Source organism: Chelmon rostratus, chromosome 2 (genome assembly GCF_017976325.1).
Source record: "Chelmon rostratus isolate fCheRos1 chromosome 2, fCheRos1.pri, whole genome shotgun sequence".
Taxonomy (NCBI): domain Eukaryota; kingdom Metazoa; phylum Chordata; class Actinopteri; order Chaetodontiformes; family Chaetodontidae; genus Chelmon; species Chelmon rostratus.
Genome location: NC_055659.1, coordinates 24,114,573 through 24,135,882, shown reverse-complemented (window position 1 = coordinate 24,135,882; position 21,310 = coordinate 24,114,573). Strand labels below are relative to the sequence as shown.

Here is a 21,310-nt window from a genome sequence, read left to right as displayed (position 1 = left end):
TCAGACCTCAGCTCAACTTTTAGTGTTTTCAGTCTCAGCAGCATGTAGGACAACCTTTAGTCAGCCTGAGGAAGCATCATGTAAAAAATTTATTCTAGTTACACCTAATCTAATCAAGCATGTGATCAGAAACCAAATGAGTACACAAACTTCAGGACAGCAAAGAAAGAACATGAACCTACATATGGTTGAATCAGCAGCGACGCTTTGTCAGGCAGAAATATTGAACCTACACTGATGCCTGACATTGACACCAAATTGAAAACACTAATTGATTAAATGTGTGTATATAAAGTGAAATATAACAGTGAATTACTCACAGAACTTGGAGAACACTGTTGATTTTTCTGCTAGTCAACCACAGTCACAAAGTGGACAGAATAACTTCAAGCTGTCATCATTTTTAAGCAGCAAACATGAGGACATTTCAAGAGTTAATTCAATAACCAGTTACAACATTAGGCAACTTGAAAAGAATGCAAGGTAATGGCACCAGTTAAGATGATAAAAAAAAAAAAAATTAACTAACAAGACGCTGCAAACAAGCCGGAGAACTCTGCTCTACTAACATGTTGTTGTTGTTGTTGTTGTTATTGTTGGTTTTAATAAGCATACTGTGCCAATGCTTACTTGCTTGCTTCCTGTCAGATCACCATCAAATATTGTAAGTATTACAAATAATGGACCAATTTGCCATCCAGTATTGTAGTTTTGAGTTAATCAAGCGATGTCCTTAATTAATTAAAACACTGGAACTTGGCTCCTTCTCTGCAGGCTGGTGAGAGTTGAATCAACTTCTAGATGTTTTCCTCACCACACTGACATTACTTAGTTTTCTTTATCTTGTTTTGTCTTTCTTTCTTTTCTTTGCTTTATTTTAATTAGATGTGTCCCACACCCTCCTAAAATTGTTGTCCCCCAGTCCCCATTTCATTTAAGATATTTACACATTGAGACAATGTTGATTAAAATATTTCAGTGTTGAAGTCATGGCCCAAATACAATATTCATTCAGCAGATTTTTTTTGTAACATAAATACTTGTGGCTGCTGTTGAAATGTTGATTTAGATTTTTCAGCCTCATCAATATCAATGTTGAATTAGCAACTTCTGCTATCGGGGTATCTTGCTAGCTAGCTAGCTTGGTGGGTAGCTAGCTAAATGTTGCAAGATAAACAGCAGTTAACTAAGCTAGTTGGCTAACTTGATAATTTCAGATAGTTAATGTAGTGCCTTTTAAAAAGGTGTGTCTACATTTAAAGTGAACTGAATCTAGACGTAGATGAAGATGTACTTTTGTATGACAGCATGCAGCACATCATTTGGGATGCTTAGTTGGTTATTAGTGATCAGTAACGTGGCTAAAGGCCACCAAGGCACGATAAATGTCTCTACAAAATACCATCCATTATCTATACACCGCTGAATCCTTTGCAGGGTCACGGGGGGGCTGGAGCCTATCCCAGCCGTCTCTCGGGCGAAGGCAGGGGACACCCTGGGCAGGTCGCCAGCCTACCACAAGGCTACACATATAGACAGACAACCATGCACACCACTCATTCACACCTACGGACAATTTAGAATTATCAGTTAACCTCAGCATGTTTTTGGACTGTGGGAGGAAGCCGGAGAACCCGGTGAAAACCCACGCTGCACAGGGAGAACATGCAAACTCCACACAGAAAGATCACAGGCGGGCTCGAACCGTGGATGTTCTAGCTGTGAGGCGCCGCTGCTAACCACCAAGCCACCTCTACAAAATACCGTAAAAATATAATTTTTATTTTCTATATACATACATGCAAACTGTGGTGCAGCATTTGGTATCATTTCAAGGCTTAACTGGCAAAACTACAATGCTAAATAAAAGCTTTGGACCTTTGCTTTGTTTGTCTTGCTGCAGGCTATACAGCATGATTAATTACCTCTAAACAATGTGGAGTAGTACCATTTAATTTAAGATACATAAAATAGAAGAGATAGTCATGAGCACTCAGGAAGCCCCGCTTGTTTAACCTGTGTTGGAGGTTAGGCCTAATGCTTCACAGAGAATCAGAAATAGCAACTTTATGAGCTCCTAATTTTGTAATGGGCCATGATCAGACATTATTTCACACAAATGCTCGCTTATTAAATGGCCTCTAAAACCCAAGCCAAGTACCTTACACCTGACTGAGCCTGTCTCTAGAGCCGCTCTTCAGAGGCCAGTCCCACATGGGTCTGTTTGGGCCTGGGGAGCGTTGGCCTGGTGGAATCAGATAAGTCTCAGATACTGGCTATATTTACCCAGGCGCTTAGAAAAAGTGACCAGACCACAGAAACCCATCAGATGGTCTTTCCTCTGGCCTTTTTCTTGCACCAGTAACCCATTCAGATAAGACGGTCTGGTCTGGAGAGAGTCAGGTTTGAAAGAGAAGTAGAGACAGACAGTTGAAGGAAAAAGTCCCTGTTAGTGATGTACAGGATGTGGTCATTTGTCATACACCTTACTCAGAGGGGCAATACCTATTGCATAGTCTGCTAGTTTTCACTTGATGTTTTAGTATTGTTTGTATATTACACCTCAGGCTAACTAGGAACAACTGTGTATAAAAGAGATTAACTGTCAGCAAAGGCAACTGGAGCTCAGAGCAGGAGTTGATAGACTCACCAACAAGCCTGTGCTGTGATCAGCTATGATCCCGGCCTGATACGAATAGCTATAGAAGGTATTGTTTACCTTGATGACATGTTGGAGGAAACACAGATGCTACCAACATGAAGAAAGATTTATAAGATGAAGAAGGATGAGGAAATACAGACTGAAAGCAGTCCAACGGGGTGAAAAGCTGCCAGTAACCTCCAACAAGCTGAGAACCTGGTTCAGCCAGTAAGACTGGGCACAAATGCCACAGCTCATTCGAGAACTCAGTCTATGATGTAAAGGCTTGATAATCTGAGTTTGTTGTGAACAACCAACACACCAACACACCCCAAGTGAAAAAAAAACAAATTACAAAAATGAACTTCCACAGATCAAAAGTAAATTAATTTTATGCTGTCATGACTAACTCAAAAGTATATTTTTACTTGCTAATCTGTATATATCTATTAGCCATTCAGTGTAGCACATACAGATACACAAAAGCATGTCCACACAAGGCCGACCTCATACATAAACTTATGTCCCACAGCTGTCACAGCAACAGACAATAATAGTAAGAGTCACATTTTTAAACCTTGTTTTATTCTCATCTTAAGATCAAACATCCAGAAAGCTCTGTAGAAGCCTGTTTGGTGGGTCCAGCAGGGCACAAACTGTGTGCATTAACTTAGCAACGGATGACAAACTGACAGACACAGTGGCAGGACATCCTGTTTAACATGCAAACCCTTAGTGGACAACAATTGTGGACTTGCAGAATTTGTGGAGGGCATTACGAATATGAAAAAAAGTTCACTAGAGCTGTCTCTGCTGACATTTCACGTAGTTGTACTGGTGGAGTTCCCATATATGCCGAGCCCTCACTGGCTGCTTTCCCTTCACTCTGTGGTCCAGTTCATCCCAAACCACCTCATTTGGGTTTAAGTCAGGTGGCTGGAGAGGTCAGGTGATCTGATGCGGCACACCATCACCTTCTTTCTTGGTCAAATAGCTCTTACATAGCCTGGAGGTGTGTTTGGGTCAGTGTCCTGTTGAAAAACAAATATTGGGCTCATGAAGCTGGAAATCAGATGGGATGGCATGTGGATGCAGAATGCTGTGGCAGCCCTGCTGGTTAACTGTGCATTGAATTTTGAATAAATCACTGTCAGTGTGACCAGCAAAGCATCCCCACACCATCACACCTCCTCCTCCTCCATGCTTCACGGGGGAACCACACATGCAGATGCCATTCGTTCACCTTCTCTCTCTTTCCACTAGTTTAATGTCCAGTATGGTCATGAAGACCTCAACGGTTGATGTTGCAATGTGGCTGCTGCTTGATCTCTGTGACGCGAGAGAACTGTAACAAACCAGCATTCAAACTTGATTTTTTCTGGACTGACAGACTTTCATGTATAACAGTAATGATGGGCTGTCATTTGTCTTTACGTAGGTGAGCGGTTCTTGCCATAATATGGATTACTACAGATTAGTACAGTTGTCATGTTGGGCTAATGGTCTCACACACATTAGGAAGTCAAGAAATTCCACTAATCAGCTTTTGACAAGAACACACCTGTTAACTGAAAACCATGCCACCTCATGAAGCTGGTTAAGATGACGCGAGTGTTGTATGAGCTGTCATCAAGGCAAACAGTGGCTGCTTTGAAGAATCTGAAATATAAAACATATTTTGCACAGTCAAACAATTTTTGGTTGACTATGTTATGCCATATGTGTTATTTCATTGATGTGATGTCTTCAGTACTAATGTACAATGTTGAAAACAGTAAGTGATAAAAATAGAGAAAAAACATTGAATTAGTGCTACAGTATTTCCAAACAATTGAAAGTCAAGCTGAACAGTGGCAACTGTAGCCACTGAGCAAAGGTAGGACAATGATTATCTTCTTCCAATGGAGGACAAACACTTTCAGAGCGAGAGAGAGTTTTTCTGGCCATCAAAAGAATGCAGTTGCACTTAATCCCTCATGATGAAGCAATGTGCCTTCGTCTTATATTCAGTGGAGTCAGAAAGTGATGTTGCTGCCAAAACTGAAAAGGTATTCATTAATCTATATAACATTCATCAATATTTATTACTTGCATTGAGAAATGATCTGAAATACTGCACATACTCTATTGACCTAACTTACAATGCCTGCACATTTCAAGGAGCGAGGAGCTCTATAGCTTTTATAAGTCAATAACAGTGTTACTAGAAACTGATGAAAGTGAGCAATCAGGACTGTGAAGTCTGGGTGTGATAAAGACGGAGATATTTCTGGATTTCAGAGTGAGTTTTCAGGGCTGTGGTAAAAACAAGTGCTTATTCAACAGCAGGCCTGTATCATATCAGCCGGTCTGATGGCCCTACATGTCACTCCTCCTGCTCCTTCTGGCACTTCTACCAGGGCTGCGAATAATGAGATGAGCCGGAGGACATAGTCCCATTCAGGACTGATATTTGGGGCAAAGTTTATCAAAGTTTATGGGAATTAAGAGGGCAAGACAGAAAAAGACAGATGCAGCAACAGCTGGAACAGGTTGCACTTTGACTGAAGTGAAGTGATCTCAATGGACTGGGCAGCTGTACATGTGTGGGTTGTAGTTAATATATTTAATCTGTATGCAAGTGTCATAAATGTGTCTCCCATTAGCGCAGCGCTACTTGTCTTCTTCAAGAATCAAGAATCCTTTATTATCATTGAACATGTCAACGAAATTTGCATTGCAACTACTCGGCATCTTTCCTCTGAGCATCCGAGTCTCCAGTTCTGTAATGTGATCGGAGTTTGTCTCAGTCAAACAGGACCTGGGGAGGTCCACCAGAGCTGCGCTGCAATCAAAGCCCCCGCCACCCCCCACACTCCTTTCACCAACAGCCTCCATCCCACCCCCACGTCCCCCAACGGCGCCACAGACGCTCACAGCCTCACATCCTCTCCTCATGTCCATTTCAGGCTACGCCACGCCACGCCAGTCTGGCAGTGTCAGCACGCACACACTCAGAAATTGTTTTTCCGCCACCCAACGTGGAGCGAGCCTTTCAGAGAGAGGCTGTTTGTCCTGTGTCATTCTGCACAAGAGCAGCTAATGTAGCATGAGTAACATCCCGCACGGGGTGAGGCAGAGCGGTGCAAAAAGTGCAAGAAGACAAGTAGGAAAGAAGTGCTAAATCCAGGGGTGAGGCCGGGTCAGAGTTCATAATATCAGTGCCACATACCGCAGGATAAATGCCTTGACCTCCGGCCACAGTATGACTTCTGAGCTGTATGTGTGTGTGTTCCTCGTATGTTCAGCCCACAGGGAGGTTTGTTGGTCCTGTGCCACATTTCCTTATCTCTGGCCAACATGCTCGCACAAACGAGCGCCTCCACCTCGACCTCAAACCCAGACAGCCTCTGTTGGGGGGCAGAAAAGGGGAGGAAGGGAGAAAATGAAAGCCAGGGTGTGAGGGGGGGTTAACTACAACAGGATTAGAAAAGAAAGAGAGAGAAGGAGAGGCCCAGTGCCTGACAGCTACTGACAGCTGAGCTTCCTCTCTCAGCGGGGCTTTCACGACCACAAACTGACACAGTCAAACACACACACACACAGATCGATCCACCTCAGCCGCACACATAGCAACTGAGTGGTCATGCACGAATTATACCCATTTTCTCCCTCATGCAGCCTTTGACATTGACTCTGTCAGACTGTGCAGCGGAGTTGTCTGTCTGGAAGAGGAGCTCTTACGTAACAAGTGCTGAGGTTCAGTGTGTGAGTCTGTGTGTGTGTGATGTTATTCTGGTTTGTCTGTGCTTGCCTTTGGTGCACGGTCTCAGCTCGGGCAGCCGCAGTAAAACCACTTTTTGTGTGCGTGTGTCCACAAGCGCCTCACTGTGTGGCCACAAACGCACACACACCGCAGGGGACAGTAAGCAACAGGTGTAAAAGTGGATCTGAAAACACACACTGAACCTTTTTTCCCGTTTGACTTTTGAACTTTTGCTGTCACCGCTGGCACATGAGGACAGCTGAGAAAATGACCTCTTGTTTGCTTCACACAGAGCGTAGCAAACATCATATCTGTGCCTCTGTGTGAATGAGTGACCTGCTTCTACGTCTCCTGTTGAAACACTTCGGTCTGCTCCCTGTGTCAACCAGGGAATGACCTGTACGTAACGTATGTTGTTATTTAATAGCAGAGGGCAGCTGTCGATGTCACAGACCACAAAAGCAGAAAACAGAAGAGGCCGTCACTGATAACTGCACTTCAGACAGACAGCAGCAGTGTGTGGGATATGGGAGTAAATCACATTAGCTGCTTACACTGATGATGCAGCTGTTGGATCTGTTAATTTGCCACGAGGATGAGGGTCATGAAGGGAGGCGAAGAGGTCACGTTTATGTTGATGACTGCAGCCTGATCATTTACAACTGATGGGGCGCTTTCTCTTTCGAGTGGTGGAGATCTTCAGCTTATTTTCGCATTCACGCATTATTTCAAGATGGTTACTGGTCAGCCTCACTGCTGGCCTTGTAGTCGAATCAATTAAATCACCTAAACAAGCAACTTTTTTCAGTTATTCACTTATATGGGTTCATGAACAAGTGAGACCAGGTACAAACAGTGGATTGCTCCTAATTAGCTAAGTGTTTTCTATTACTGTTAATGTTGGACTTCATTCAAACATAGCAGCTACGGACAGAAGGAGATCACCAAGCAGGAGACATCGCAGCTGTCAGAAATGTTGTAGTTTTGACTCAGAGGCTGACGTAAACTTTTTTACAACTCGGCTGCTCCTAATTACATGACAATATGACATGATTGCTGCAATGTGAAAGGAGAAATAAGACAGCAACCACAACGCTGCAGGCTTGAATCTGACTGAGGACCATCGTTGCATGTAATTTCCCTCATCTCTGTCTACCTTCTCTTCCTTTCATCTCTCTACTGTCATCTCAAATAAAGACATAAAAAATGCCTTAAACATCTATTTTTTTAAAAAACTGAGCTTTGCAGATTCTTGAAAGGGGAATTTGTTACATTTGGAAAGAGCCAGGCTGTTTCCAGCCTTTATGCTAAGCTAAGCTATTTATTTAACCTTTATTTAACCAGGTAAAAGACCCATTGAGATCATGATCTCTTTTACAAGGGGGACCTGACCAAGAGGTCAGCAGCACACGTCACAATGAATAACAGACAGTAATTAAAATGAAAGAGCAGCAATAACTAGGTTAAAAGTAAACATATAAAGTGCAAAGTAATGTGCACTGTTCCTGGGTCTCGCAATGACTATCAGTCAGTAGGGAGCGAAAGTTCTCCAAAGGTATGAGCTCCGACATTTTAAAATCAGACTGGAGGGTATTCCAGGCTGATGGGGCGGCAAATCTGAAGGCTCTTTTCCCCTGTTCAGTCCTGACACGAGGGACAATCAGGTGAATGATATCACTAGAGCGTAAGGCGTAGTGGCTTTTAGCTCTTTGCATAAGTGAACACAAGCTATGTGGCTGCTGGTTGCAGCATCATATTTGCTGTGCAGATGTAAGAGTGGCATTGATTTTCTCTCCTAACTCACAGCAAGAAGGCGAATAAGCATATTTCCCAAAATGTCAAACTATTCCTTTAAAGACAGAGTCAAATTTAGAAGACAGGGCTCTCTTTACAAAAACATAATAACTATAAGTGAGACAGGATTAGTGAAGTAAAAGAGCCAAAAAAGGGGGCATCTTCGGACGGAAGCGTGTGTTGATATAAATTTAAATGTATAATCCATCCTTCAAGATATTTTTGGCCATAAATTCATCTGTATCTTCTTTCCTAATCTCCTTCACCTCCCCCCATCACTCACTTCTCCCATCGTTTCTCTTTGGAGTTTCCTCAAACCTCTCCTATTTTAGTATGTTCCTCCGAACATGATTTGCCCTCTTGTGTAAAGAAAAAAAACCTCAGTAAGCTCCCTGTCCTCTCTCTTTCATAAAACAACGTAGCCCTGTGTGTTTGTGTGCAAGAGTGTGGGTTTCCACGCACCAACAGTTACGGTTCCCATCCTGGAGGGAGAGATCAGCTCTCGGTACAGCGAGGCAGATCGTCCACCCGGATTCACCAGCAGCTCTTTATAAGGACAAGGGAAAAAAGGCATTGCTGCCTCTATATTTAGATGGACTTTATTGGGCCTCTTGTCTTCGTTTTTCTCCCCCCCTCCTCCTGTGCTGCCGCTGTTAGAAATCTCTCACCAAAGCCATGTGGGCGGCAGGCCCTCCTCCCCATCCCAGCGACGGGAGAGTGAGCCTGATAATGATCTGGGTGATAATAACAGAGCAGAGGAAACGAAAGAGAGATGGGGAGAGGATGGAGGGAGGATGGCAGAGAAGTGGTGGGTGGTGAGAGAAGTGTTTTTCATTGTGTCTCCTTCGCTCCTCAATGACTATTATCCGCAGAGCCGGCGATGTCTTCTGCCCACCACCCTACCTTCCCAGGAAAGGGGCATGTTATCCATCCAGCCCCATGGGGAGGAGACTGACGGCCCTGTGATGTCCCACAACCACCTGATGGGTCTCCTCCAGTCTAATTGCTCCTCCACAAAATGGAGAGGCTGTGGTGGCAGACACTGTTGCATTGAATCTGTATGGAAATATGTGTATATGTATATCCATACATAGTCCCCTTGTAGGTCTCCTCTACATACCTCTGCTATCTGCCCTTATCTCCAAAGAGAAGCATATTTCTCAAGAGCTTTGACCTCTGCTGTCCAAACTTACTGCCAATGACAAAACAGCACTCTAACATGGCGCACTCTTATCCACCTACCTCTTTCTGTCTTATCTTGCCTGGTGATTCTAACAAAGTATAGTCAAACACTAAAGGCACCAAGCCAGCTCCCAGGAGACTTTGCTACTGAGGGAGACATGAAAAAGAGAAAAAATGCTTTGGATGAGGGCTGGTTGTGGACTTGGCATGACATGAGACTGTAAAGAGGACTGACTCAAGGCTCATAAAGCCATAAGCAAACATGGGCTGAGAACTGCCCTTGTGAGTATTAACGACTCATTATAGGGAGTTGTAGAGCTTGGGTGTAACAGTAATCGAACCTCGCGCTCGTCTCCAGGTCCCTAATCCTTTTTAGCATAGCAAATTGCTCACAACTTATTGACATTTAAAAGCTGTGATTTCAACCATGGCCACCATCTTAGTTTAGCATGCTAGCATGCTAATATTTACTAATAAGTGTTAAACACACAGCTGAGGCTGATGGGAATGCATTAGTAGTGCATTGTCAACAGTGTGGGACACAGTAAAGTTTTGACTGGATAATGGCGCTAAAGGAAAAGTCTGGGGATCATCAAACTCATGGGGATGCATCCTGCGGGGGACATGAATGGCTGCAGAATTTTATGGAAATCCATCTTATATTTGTCACATTATTTCACTTAGAACATAAATATCATCCTCGTGGTTGATTCTGGCACTATAGGGGTAAAGTCAGGGGTTCAACAAAAGCTGTTGGATTCATCCTCTGGGGACTATGAATGCCTCCACAAAATGTCAAACCACGGAGCATGGCTCATAATGCCCTCACAGCTCACAGACTGCACTTGTCCTGCTGCGTTTGTTGCCGCTAATGCTGTAAGTGAATGGCTTGTCTGCGTCTGATTGTGCTTATCTTGTACAAAATACCCTGGAGGCATGACAGGCTGAAAAGGGGGCCCAAGAATCTTTATCTTCACCTCGTCGATGAGCAAAGCCCAGGCAGGAGGGGCTAAATGAGGCAAAAAGATTTGCATATGAGCTGCCAAATTCGGGAGTCACACAAGAAAAGCATCAACTGCCATGCAAATAGGTAGCAAATGAGATTCAAACCAGTCCAGGGCAAAGGAGGGGTCGAACAGGTGAGAGCACAGGAGAGGTTTTGTGTATGCGATACTTGCGACTGCCTCACCATGCATCTGACTTGCAGGCGAAAAGGTCTGTCAAGTTTCACCACAACAGCAACAGCAGCCCTCTGGGGAAGGACAAACCATGACATCAGAATGGTGGAAGCAGCGCTGAAGACAATAGTTCTCTGTGCGGGAGCAGAGCCGAGGCGTGGCCTGACTGGACAGAGGGTCTTCTCACTGGACCAGCCGTCCTCAGCAGCTGTCTCAACCTCTGTCTGTATCTCTGTCACACACGCAATTTCAATTCAGCATGAAAGCTTACATAGCATTAGGACAAAGGATCGACAGATTTATGTTAAATCCCTGTACCCCTATACGTCTATGCGTGTGTGTGTGTGTGTGTGTGTGTGTGTGTGTGTGTGTCAGCCTCTTTCTGTCCATGCTCAGGAACGCAGAGACGGAGGTGGAGTAGGAGGAGAGCCCCGGAGAAAGAAACACAGTTCGTACAAACTGGCAAAACAAAGAGCCAATGGACAGAGAGGCCCCCACCGACCGGAGATCAGGAGTGATAGTAGCATAGATGAGTGTGTGTGTGTGTGTGTGTGTGCCCATGTAAACACATAACACACAACACACAGCCTGCCCACATGATAGCACTGTATTTACACTCTAATTGTCTTCTCGTAATTGCCTGAGGAGACATAGGAAAAAGCTTCCAGATATGCAGCCGCTGCACATCCTGTGCCACAGCAGTGAAGTTCAAGTTGCCCAGTTACCCAGACCCTCCAGTGGAGAGCCCTCTTCTTAGACGGCTGCAAAGGTTTACAGGCCATGACAGAGAGGAGTGAAGAAGCTCACCACGCAGCTGAATTTCACACGGGGAGAGGAGAGAGAGCTACGTGACCAAGTGGCGCTGAGGCTAACGTTAGATCCTCGCAGATCCCCGAGGGACACGCCACCTGGGTCGTCAAAAGGAGTCTAGCCTTTAATAAACAGCTCAGTGCGTGATGTGCAAACAGCGGGCGAGCATCGTTGAGCGTGTATGAGCAGCCCATGAACAAAACCCACCTGCCCTTCAGTTTAGGTCTAAAGACAACAAATGCAACAAAAGCGGCGTGCGATACGCCCAGCCTCGAGGGGCTGCCACAGCCATCCATTCAGCCTCTCATTCACCTGTGAGGAGGATTCAATAGGTCTGCATGTTATTAAAAGCTTTCATACACATGGGCTGATGGCTTTATGAATTTGCATAGGGCCATGGGGCCATTGTCGGAGCCTCCAGCCTGGCTGTAAGCTCTGAGCTCTGCTCAAGGACACAGAACTCGAGCTTTCTATTTTAAACCAGTCTACTACATTTCTGAAAAGATGTTTAGCTGTATTATTCTTGCCATTACAGCATTTTCTGCATATACACATCTGTATAAAGACATGCAGGGAGTCATACCTGTCTGGCTAGTTAAAAATAACCTTGTTCTTAAGGTTAGTAGTGTCTTAGGTGATATTATCATATTTCAAAGACATGTATTTTCTCAGCAACATGTATGTGACAATAACTAGCATCCTGGTAGCATCCTGTCTCTACACTTCAGTTTGTAATGCCGAAGCCTTGTGATTTAGAAAGTCGCATAATAGTAACACAATGAGATGAAAATCAACTTCTATCCATTATCTATACACCGCTGAATCCTTTGCAGGGTCACGGGGGGGCTGGAGCCTATCCCAGCCGTCTCTCGGGCGAAGGCAGGGGACACCCTGGGCAGGTCGCCAGCCTACCACAAGGCTACACATCTAGACAGACAACCATGCACACCACTCATTCACACCTACGGACAATTTAGAATTATCAGTTAACCTCAGCATGTTTTTGGACTGTGGGAGGAAGCCGGAGAACCCGGTGAAAACCCACGCTGCACAGGGAGAACATGCAAACTCCACACAGAAAGATCACAAGCGGGATCGAAACCAGGGATCTTCTAGCTGTGAGGCGACGCTGCTAACCACCGAGCCACCGTAATCAACTTAACATACAAAAATACTTGTGGGAAAAGATTCTGAAGTACTAACATTGCTGTTAAAACTCTGACATCAGGGATCATGTCCTCTGACCTCTCAGTGCGTTCTGAATGTACATCCTGAATCCAGCGGTGTGCTGGTTGTGATAGCTGGTCGAAGAAGAGTGTGTCTGTCTGTTGTGTTGTGATGTGAAGCCTCGCACAAAGCCGCACGCTGTGAGTCACACAGTCTCCTGCTTTGTCCTGAAATCAGCATCAGGGAGCATATCTACAAGTGGACAATGTGTTGGGCTCATATCGACCACAGGCCCTGTGCTGTGTAAATCCTGTGGGCCTGTTCAGTCAGAAGACAATGACTGCCATCTAGTGGTGACTCAGAGCTTTGCATATATTGCATATTTGCAGATTGAATTTTGTGGTTTTGTAAGTAAAATCACTTGAGGACAACAAAATAGCAATGACAAGTTACAAAATATGTATTGCTGGAAAATGGGTCTAAAATATGCAACACCACCAACAGAAAGTAGGTGTCCACAGATGACAAATACGCTGCATAGCTGAAAGCAGTTGCCTTAGGATTGCATCTCTAGATGCTCCTTCATTTTGCTGTAATAATATATCTGTAATATTAATAGACGTTGTTCTAATGGCAATGAATAAACTGTGGAGCAAGGTGAACATTTGACTCAGTGTTGCCCATATCCACTAATTGAGAAAATTGTTCTCCATGCAACTATAAAAATTATATAGGGTTTGAGATCTTGGTCAAATATAAACATTTAGTGCACATGGCTTTAAATGTAGATACATACGCAGAGAGAAGAGCCAAAATATTTTTGTGGCTCTAAGTTTTTTGTTCATCACTTCTCCTCACATGGCCGTTCCATTAGAGAATTACAAAAGGGTTGAAATCAATTTTCAGTCACATGGACAATGAGTGCAGTGGCGTAGCGCATCAACCCATGTTGCAGAGTTATAAGAAAAGGTCAATTTGTTGTTTATGGTCCAGAAAAAACTGAAACTGTCATTACTGACATTTTAGCAAACACTTGCTCTTATGATGAGCAAATTAGAGTCCAACATTGCGTTGTGTTCAGGAAACAGGACCATGTCACAACCTCACTAATGAAAGACTAAGAGCAAAAAACGTTAGTTAAATCTTACTGTGTGTCTATGCCCTGTGGTAGTTATGGAAAATGCTCAACAATAAACATTGAAACACAAGAAATCATAATATTAATCCATATTTTAACTATCATTTAAATCATCAGCAGCAGCAGCGTATTTTCAGATCTTCTGTTTGTAATGCTGCTAATCGTCTGACCACAGTACACACTGTAATGATGCATCTCCTTTGATCTGTGCATTTCATACACATATACGTACATGTAGGTCTTTAAGTCAGACTGATTTATTCAAACATTCATGTGTATTTTTTCATAACATAACAAAGGTAAACAAAATAAAAAGCAACATAAAAATTCAACTGACAGAAAAAAATCCAACATTAAAAGAGATGACGTCTCTGATGTTACTGATCAGATGAGCTATCTGCTGTACATGATGTGAAAACTACTACAGAAACATCCCTAACTGTATCATACACCATCATGGATACAGCTGTTCACTGACCACGTAACAGCCGTCACAGCTGCTTTAATCCGTGTCAATCTACTTTCTTCCAACAGTTTTTCCTGCATAAAATCCAGACACAAACTGTTTCTTCCACTATCCATCCAGGAGCTTGAGGATGCTTTCCCTTTCCTTCAGTGCTTTCCAGGCCTGGTCCTTCTCCTTCTTAGTCGGAGTGCGTTTCTTCTGCCTGGCTGCCATGATTCGTCGAAATCCCTCCATGACCTCATTGTCAGACACCCTGACTCTCTGCCTCAGCTCCTGCTTGCGCATCTCCTCTTTGGCCAACCTGTGAGGCAGCGGCAAAGTTAACAGCTGATCATGGATCAGAGTTTATTTGTATATGTATATTTGCAGCTTATATCATGGTAAATCTATTAATAGCTGGCCTGTGTCCTCACCGGAGCAGCTCCTGCTTACGGGCTCTGTTGTGAGCACTCAGGGCTTTGAGCTCTGCTTGTCTCTTCTGCAGCTCTGCCAGCACCTCGTCCTCAGAGTCTCCTCCTGGTCCAGGTCGCTCCTCAGAGTCCAGCAGCCCCTGAGCCACCAGCTCCTCTTTGATCCGAGCCTCCAGAGAGCGTGTGTGAGGAACACTGGAGGGGCGACATGTGGCATCGAAAGTCAAAGACGTTCAGGAGCTTGAGAACTACAATAGACTTTAGTTGAGTACTGCTGAGGACATGAATGAACCACACTCACAACCAACGTCCACAATTAAAATAATCATAATTCTGACCAATTTTCGAGCGGTCTGGATTGTTACAAATGAAAGACATATTTATGATACAAGATACTGGATTAAACTAAAAAGTGCTTTATCTTATCTAGATACTAACAGTATCATTTCTTTAAAATAATCATTATGATTAACTTGCCCAATGTGATTCATTTCTAGATATTTTTGTTTTTCTTATTGCATGGAAACACCATCACGTCTTAGTTGTGAAGTTTGGAAACACATTTTGAAATACATGCTAATTTACATTTTAAGTCACACATTATGCATAAAATCTATATCCAGTGCATCAGCAGAGATGTGCTGACTTGCAATGTAACAGTTACAGATTCTGATAGAAGAACTTCACAGTTTGGCTCCAGTCTTATAAATGTATGAGACTGATGCTGATTGTCAGCATCTTACTGATATATGACTTTACTCTTCTAATATCTTTTTTTGTCCTTACCTGACATAAATTAGCTTAATTTAGTATCAGGACAGGAACTTTATGTTATCTTAATTAAAGGATAACTTATTATGATATATCAAATTCATGTTCATAACTTCACCTGTGAAATGTTATTCTCTGTTGGTTGGTTTTGGCATTTCTTTCCTTAGCATCACAAAAACCTGGCATTTTCTACTATTTGAGCTCTGCAAGATGGTGGCTCACAAGCTCAAAGGCAGCATCTACTGTATATATCTACGGGTGGATACCATTAATCAAGTGTTGCACAAATACCTAAAAGCTTTTCCTTGGCTTCGAGGAGAAGTCCCAGCACCATCAGTAGCATCCTTCCCTGAAATGTCGGGTATCGGAGAATCCTCCATGGGGGATATAATGTTCTCCTAGAAGACAACAGAAACATGAATATTTCACATAGCATATCTCACTCATCACTCACGTGCATTTTCAAAAGCCACGATGCATTGTTGCAAGTTTTATCAATGTACATGCTTGACAAAGTTCTAAGTCTCCAACATACTGACCTCTACAAGGGCCTGGAGCAGACGCTGTGTGAGAGGGCCGAAGGGGCATCCATCTTCTGGAGATTCATGCTGAGACTCTGACTTTTTTAACAGGGAGTCCACGTCTACAGCAGTCAAACATGAAGAGGAGTATCAAGGTGGATACATGCTTGAGCAGTAACTACAGTCTGGCCCATGTGCAGTCATATACGTCACAGGCTACAGCCTTCCCTCACCTTTTGCATCCAGCTCAGACAGTGGGCCCCCCATGAGGTTCTTCTTCTTGTCGTTGGCTCGTGCCCCCTCCCTCTGCTCCTCCAGCAGATCCTCCTGAGCCCACCGCTGAGAGTAGTGTTTCCCCAGTGCTGGAGTCTATAGTTAACACAGACACTATCAAAGCTCAGAACACACTTAAAAGGATGCATTTTATTTTACACAATATAAACATTCAGAAGTTTGGCCATTCTTTGAGTGTTTTAGTATAAGACAACAACAAGGAAATGGCTTTTTCTCTCATACTTTGAAATACTCTGCTTCATCCTCCGGGGGTTTCAAAAGCTCCTCTAGCAAACGGATCTCTTCATTTGTGATATCAGCACAATATGGCTCGACTGATGCCCAAAATCTGGAAAAGCAAAACAAAAGCCCAAACATTTCAAATAAAGATACCGTGCCAGAACAAAACTCAAGTTTGCTACCTTAATTCTTACTACAGCACACTTATGTCAGACTAGCCTTACCAATAATTAATAAAGTCTGACTTGACTTGAGGAGCAAAGAGGAACAACACAGAGGCAAAGCAACTACAGTATAACAGAGATATCATGAGGAGCTGTTGCTGCTGACCTGTTGGGTGCATCATTTTTAGGAGTGCGGGGAATGTCTTGTGGATCGCCTGTAAATTCATACTCTTGGACCTTAGGCTGCAGGTTTTTGGACTTGGGCCTGCCAGGTCCGGGACCGGGCCCGTGGCCGCCTTTACCGTCCAACTTCTGCTTCTTTGGTTTGTGGCGAGAAGACGCAGCAGGGTCCGGGTCTTTTCCCATCTTCAGAAAGCGCTTGTCTCCCTTCTTGTCCTGCCAGTCGGTGAGGATCTGACAGGCAGCACAGAGGAGGAGTTACAAATGGCAACCAGCGAGGGAGGTGATGTAAACAGTGGAGTTTGGGGGAATGTGTTTTCATTTGAGGTTCAGTCACAGGCAGCTGACTTGGGATGAAAGCCTGATATCTTGCAAACCAGTTCCATGAAGAAGTGGGGAAGGATCCCAAACTTTTTCCTACCTGTCTCTGCTCCTCCAGGGCTCGGAGGCGGCGGCTGGCTGAGGAAAGGAGCGTCTCCAGCTCCAGCTGCAGGGTGTCCAGCTCCTCAATGCCGATGCCATCGTCCTCTGAGCGGCCGAGCACAGCAGTGTAGCGGGGGCACACTTTCACATGCTCGACGGGCTTGAAGTCGTAGTATTTCAGCGGGGGGCAGTCCTTTAACTCACTCATGATGCTGTGTGGCAGAGACCTGGCAGTGTCTGAATGGCCCGACACATATAGATGGACAGCGTGGATAACAAAAGAAAATGAGACTCACACGCAGTGGTGTCCAGCTGTTATTCTTACTCTTTTTCTGTTCGTGTGTCTCTCTATCGCATTCACAACCTAAACACACACTCGAGCCAGCACGCACGCACCCAAAAGCACGCACACGCAGGTCTGCTTCATAGAGCGCGAGCTCGCTGGGCCCAAACGACTCTTAAACCGTAATAACGTTCGCTATGATTTCATGGTTTTACACACAAACGTTTTACCTCAAGGATTTTTTACATTACAAAAGTTGAATGGTGCAAACCCAAAGCACAGATAAACATCTCTGAACGTTTAAGAGGACCGAAATTTACCGTCAGTGAATGGCATCCATGATGGAAAAAACCACTGTGCTTAGAAGGGGGGTTGCCAAATACATTTAAATTGTATTATGGCCTATTATTGAGAACAAAACCATTCAAAAATAAAATCTGAATTACACAACTTTACAAAAAAAGGCGGAGAATTTTCGAGTCTTTTCCAGTGAAAAAAATTGAAGACTTGGGAATACGTTAACCTTATGCTAGAATGGCATCATCGGAACAAACCATATTATGTCAGGATGCATTAAAAATGATTAACACTAAACCCGAAATTTATCAATCTAACCGGACAATATATTGATTATGACGCTATTGTTTAACATATAGTATTAGAGATACAGGTTGCAAAAGTTTTAATTACTCCTGGACCAAAGTTAACTGAGTAAAATGTCTCCTGTCTCCAGAGAAGAATGGAAGCATCGGAGGGTACGCTCGTTTTGACGAAAATATACTCCGCCTGGGCGGAGTAATCCCCGCAAACAACAGCACTTCTGTTGTGTGTAGAAATCCGCTTCTTCAAACGAAGAGCTACGAAAAATCTAGCGCACCCTAGTTGTACTCGACTATAGAATTTACGGAAGAGGAGTCCCAGGCGTGGCTGAGGAACTTCCGTCTTTTACAGCACTAAAATGGTAAGTCTCTTACACTTATAACTCTTTATATTTTATTATTTAGCCATTTACCTCCGCTAACTATGACTACATTCGAGGCGAGATTAGCTAGCTAGCTCCGCGTTTCTCATAGACGGGGTTTCTGGTTGGCTGCTGTGAAATGAGAGGACGGGCATCCTTGATACCGTTTGCAGAAACTAAAGTGATTGAGCTGAGCTGTCTTTTCCTCTCAGCCCGTTTTCAAACATTCTTGTGTCATTAGACGGTGGGAAAGCTGTCTGTGTACACCTTTGGCACAGGCAGCGCGAATTAGATAGACTGAAATAATTTGGACGAGTTTAAATCTCGGTCACCTGAAAGCATCATATTAAAGCAAAATCATTCATGACCCTCACATCTATATAGAGATAATTTGCATCAAGTGGCAACAGATTACCGCCATGTTTTTTCGTCTAAAATGGATTCTGTCCCAAAAATATAAAAACAGTAAACTGTACGTGGGCTGTAATGCAGCAGTAGCCGCTGCATCCCCGCACACAGCTCATTTTCAGTTCCTGATCAAACATGACCTCATAGGTTAACCCTGCTGGTTGAGTCACTAGACTGGGAGGTTCAGTTTGCCCATGTGCCCCTTATCTAAATAACAAATGCATCATCCAACAAGATCTCCTCTCCCCGTGGGACCCACCCAGACATTGATCTCATTCAATTTCTCCTCTAGACAGCGACTCTGCGCCCCTACTTAAATGCTGTGAGGGCCACCCTGCAGGCGGCCCTCTGTCTGGAGAACTTCTCCTCTCAGGTGGTGGAGCGCCACAACAAGCCAGAGGTGGAGGTCAGGTATGTTCGATGGCATGCGTGTGGAGTCGGCAGTCTCACTTGTTGTCCCCCTACTATGCTTACTCCTGTTTCTCCAGCCCTTGAGCTGTTTGCGGATCATCCACAGCTGTCACACATGTATGGACTTGTGCAAGCTTGCATAAGAAAATGTAGCAGGGAAAAAAAATGACACAAGCAAGGGCAAGCTGTAAAATTGGCCAGCATGGACTTGCAGCCTATTTGCAGGTGTTTTCCCTATACAATGCAAAAAGTTTTTCAACATGTCAGTATAGCTTCTATTGTTACATGCAGAGCTGCAAGCAAAATAATGACTTTCAATATCCCGTAAATACAGTGGTTTAAAACTGAGCAAGCCTGCTTTTATTTGCAATAGATGGACTGATTGTGCTGTGGTTACAGGAGCAGTAAGGAGCTGCTGCTTCAGCCTGTGGTGATCAGCCGTAATGACAAGGAGAAGGTTCTCATCGAGGGATCTATCAACTCTGTCAGAGTCAGCATCGCTGTCAAACAGGTGATTAAAAACAGCAGGACTTTGCCTGGTTTTGGTTACTGAGCTATTCACATTTCCTAACTTTCTCACACGGTAATGTGCATTGAAAAAAAAAACTGATTCACTGCAGGCTGATGAGATTGAGAAGATCCTTTGCCACAAGTTCATGCGCTTCATGATGATGAGAGCAGAGAACTTCTTCATTCTGAGGAGGAAACCAGTAGAGGTAAGAGTGGTGGAGGGGTCATCTGGGTTAAAAAGGAGAACTTAAAAAAAGTGAGTGACAATAGAGGACTCAATATACAGTGACAGACAGTGTGATAAGAAGAATTAAAATGAATAATGAGAAACAGTGTGAACATGTTAAATCTTAAACATCATAGGCTCTTCATGCTCACATTTACAATATTTCCAATGATTATTTTCATGAATACAGTTAAACAAGTGATATTTTTGTCTAATTTGTCTAAAAACGTGTATCTGATTTCAGGGATATGATATTAGCTTCTTGATTACCAACTTCCACACGGAGCAGATGTACAAACACAAGCTGGTGGACTTTGTCATCCACTTCATGGAGGAGATCGACAAGGAGATCAGCGAGATGAAACTGTCTGTTAACGCCAGGGCCCGTATCGTCGCCGAGGAATTCCTCAAGAACGTAAGAAACTTGTTCTCTGCTGTTGGCATGTTATTTTGTGTTGGGTTTTTTCATATAACATATAACAGTCAGGCTCAAGGCTGCAATTGTGTACAAATGTTGTTTCTTATAAAAGACAGAAATAAGCACATGGAAAATAAATTGACTTCTCCTGTCAACAGTTCTGATCACAGTGTTGTCCATGGTCCCACACGAGATGGGATAACGCTGCAAGGGCCAATCAGCACAAGAGTGGAGACCTAAAGGAGTAAACAGCCAATCAGCGAGGAGACGAGGGGAACATGACCAATCTGGCGATAACACTCTTTGCACCCATCTCAAGTATTTCCCTGTAGTCGTGAATATCAATGAGTGTATATAATGAAATATTTACCAGTTTCATTTTCAGCCACTGAGAACAAATCCCCAAACAAAGGCGGGTCCTTAAGTATTAATCAGTTGATATCCATGAATACAGGGGCACTGAGAACGTGTTGTTGCAAATCAAATGGCCAGGTTTTTGTGTATGTGAGTCTGTATGTTCTGTCACTGTTGTTTCAAATTTGTCTCCAAAATTTCTCTGTTCAGGAAACCCATGTTTGAGGAAAATGGTCTGTGTGGGGTTTAATCACGGACATGGAGCGAGAGCAGTCTGTAAAGAAGCCACCAAAGCCCATGTGTTGAAAAAAATGAGATAATAAAGCTCTGTTGTTTATACCTTTGGTGTTCATTCTGTCATTCACGGTGAGCACGCTGTGCCTATAAATGGGTTTGCTCTGCTTGAGAGGAAGTTGTTTTTAGTCAGCACTTTGGCCACATTATGCACAGCTACTGTTATTTCAGCTGTGAGGAAGAGGAAGTCACACCTCGACGCTGCAGATGGTGTGAATAGTTTTTGTTGCACAACTAAATCGAAATAATTGAATCTTAGATTATATAGTCCACAGAGATGAACATGCCGTTTTCAAAATAAGATTAAATGCTTTTTAAATTCACTTCTCTGTCCTTGTGCAT

The 21,310-nt window shown here is 43.6% G+C and overlaps 2 protein-coding genes across 2 annotated transcripts; one reads left to right on the top strand and one right to left on the bottom strand.

The window, feature by feature from the left end:
- Nucleotides 1–13,899: 13,899 nt before the first annotated feature.
- On the bottom strand, nucleotides 13,900–17,999 carry tada3l (transcriptional adaptor 3 (NGG1 homolog, yeast)-like). The gene is made up of 9 exons (XM_041955650.1): nucleotides 17,707–17,999; nucleotides 17,102–17,340; nucleotides 16,667–16,914; nucleotides 16,340–16,445; nucleotides 16,057–16,192; nucleotides 15,842–15,945; nucleotides 15,594–15,700; nucleotides 14,535–14,726; nucleotides 13,900–14,422 (listed from the first exon to the last, which is right to left on the bottom strand). The coding sequence occupies exons 1-9, from the start codon at nucleotides 17,720–17,722 to the stop codon at nucleotides 14,230–14,232; spliced, it is 1,341 nt and encodes a 446-aa protein (XP_041811584.1). The 5' UTR covers nucleotides 17,723–17,999; the 3' UTR covers nucleotides 13,900–14,229.
- A 202-nt stretch (nucleotides 18,000–18,201) lies between these two features.
- On the top strand, nucleotides 18,202–21,013 carry LOC121619774 (actin-related protein 2/3 complex subunit 4). Its single transcript, XM_041955663.1, has 6 exons — nucleotides 18,202–18,347; nucleotides 19,048–19,166; nucleotides 19,566–19,677; nucleotides 19,787–19,882; nucleotides 20,147–20,317; nucleotides 20,479–21,013. Exons 1-6 carry the CDS (start codon nucleotides 18,345–18,347, stop codon nucleotides 20,482–20,484), a joined length of 507 nt encoding a protein of 168 aa, XP_041811597.1. The 5' UTR covers nucleotides 18,202–18,344; the 3' UTR covers nucleotides 20,485–21,013.
- The last annotated feature ends 297 nt before the right edge of the window (nucleotides 21,014–21,310 follow it).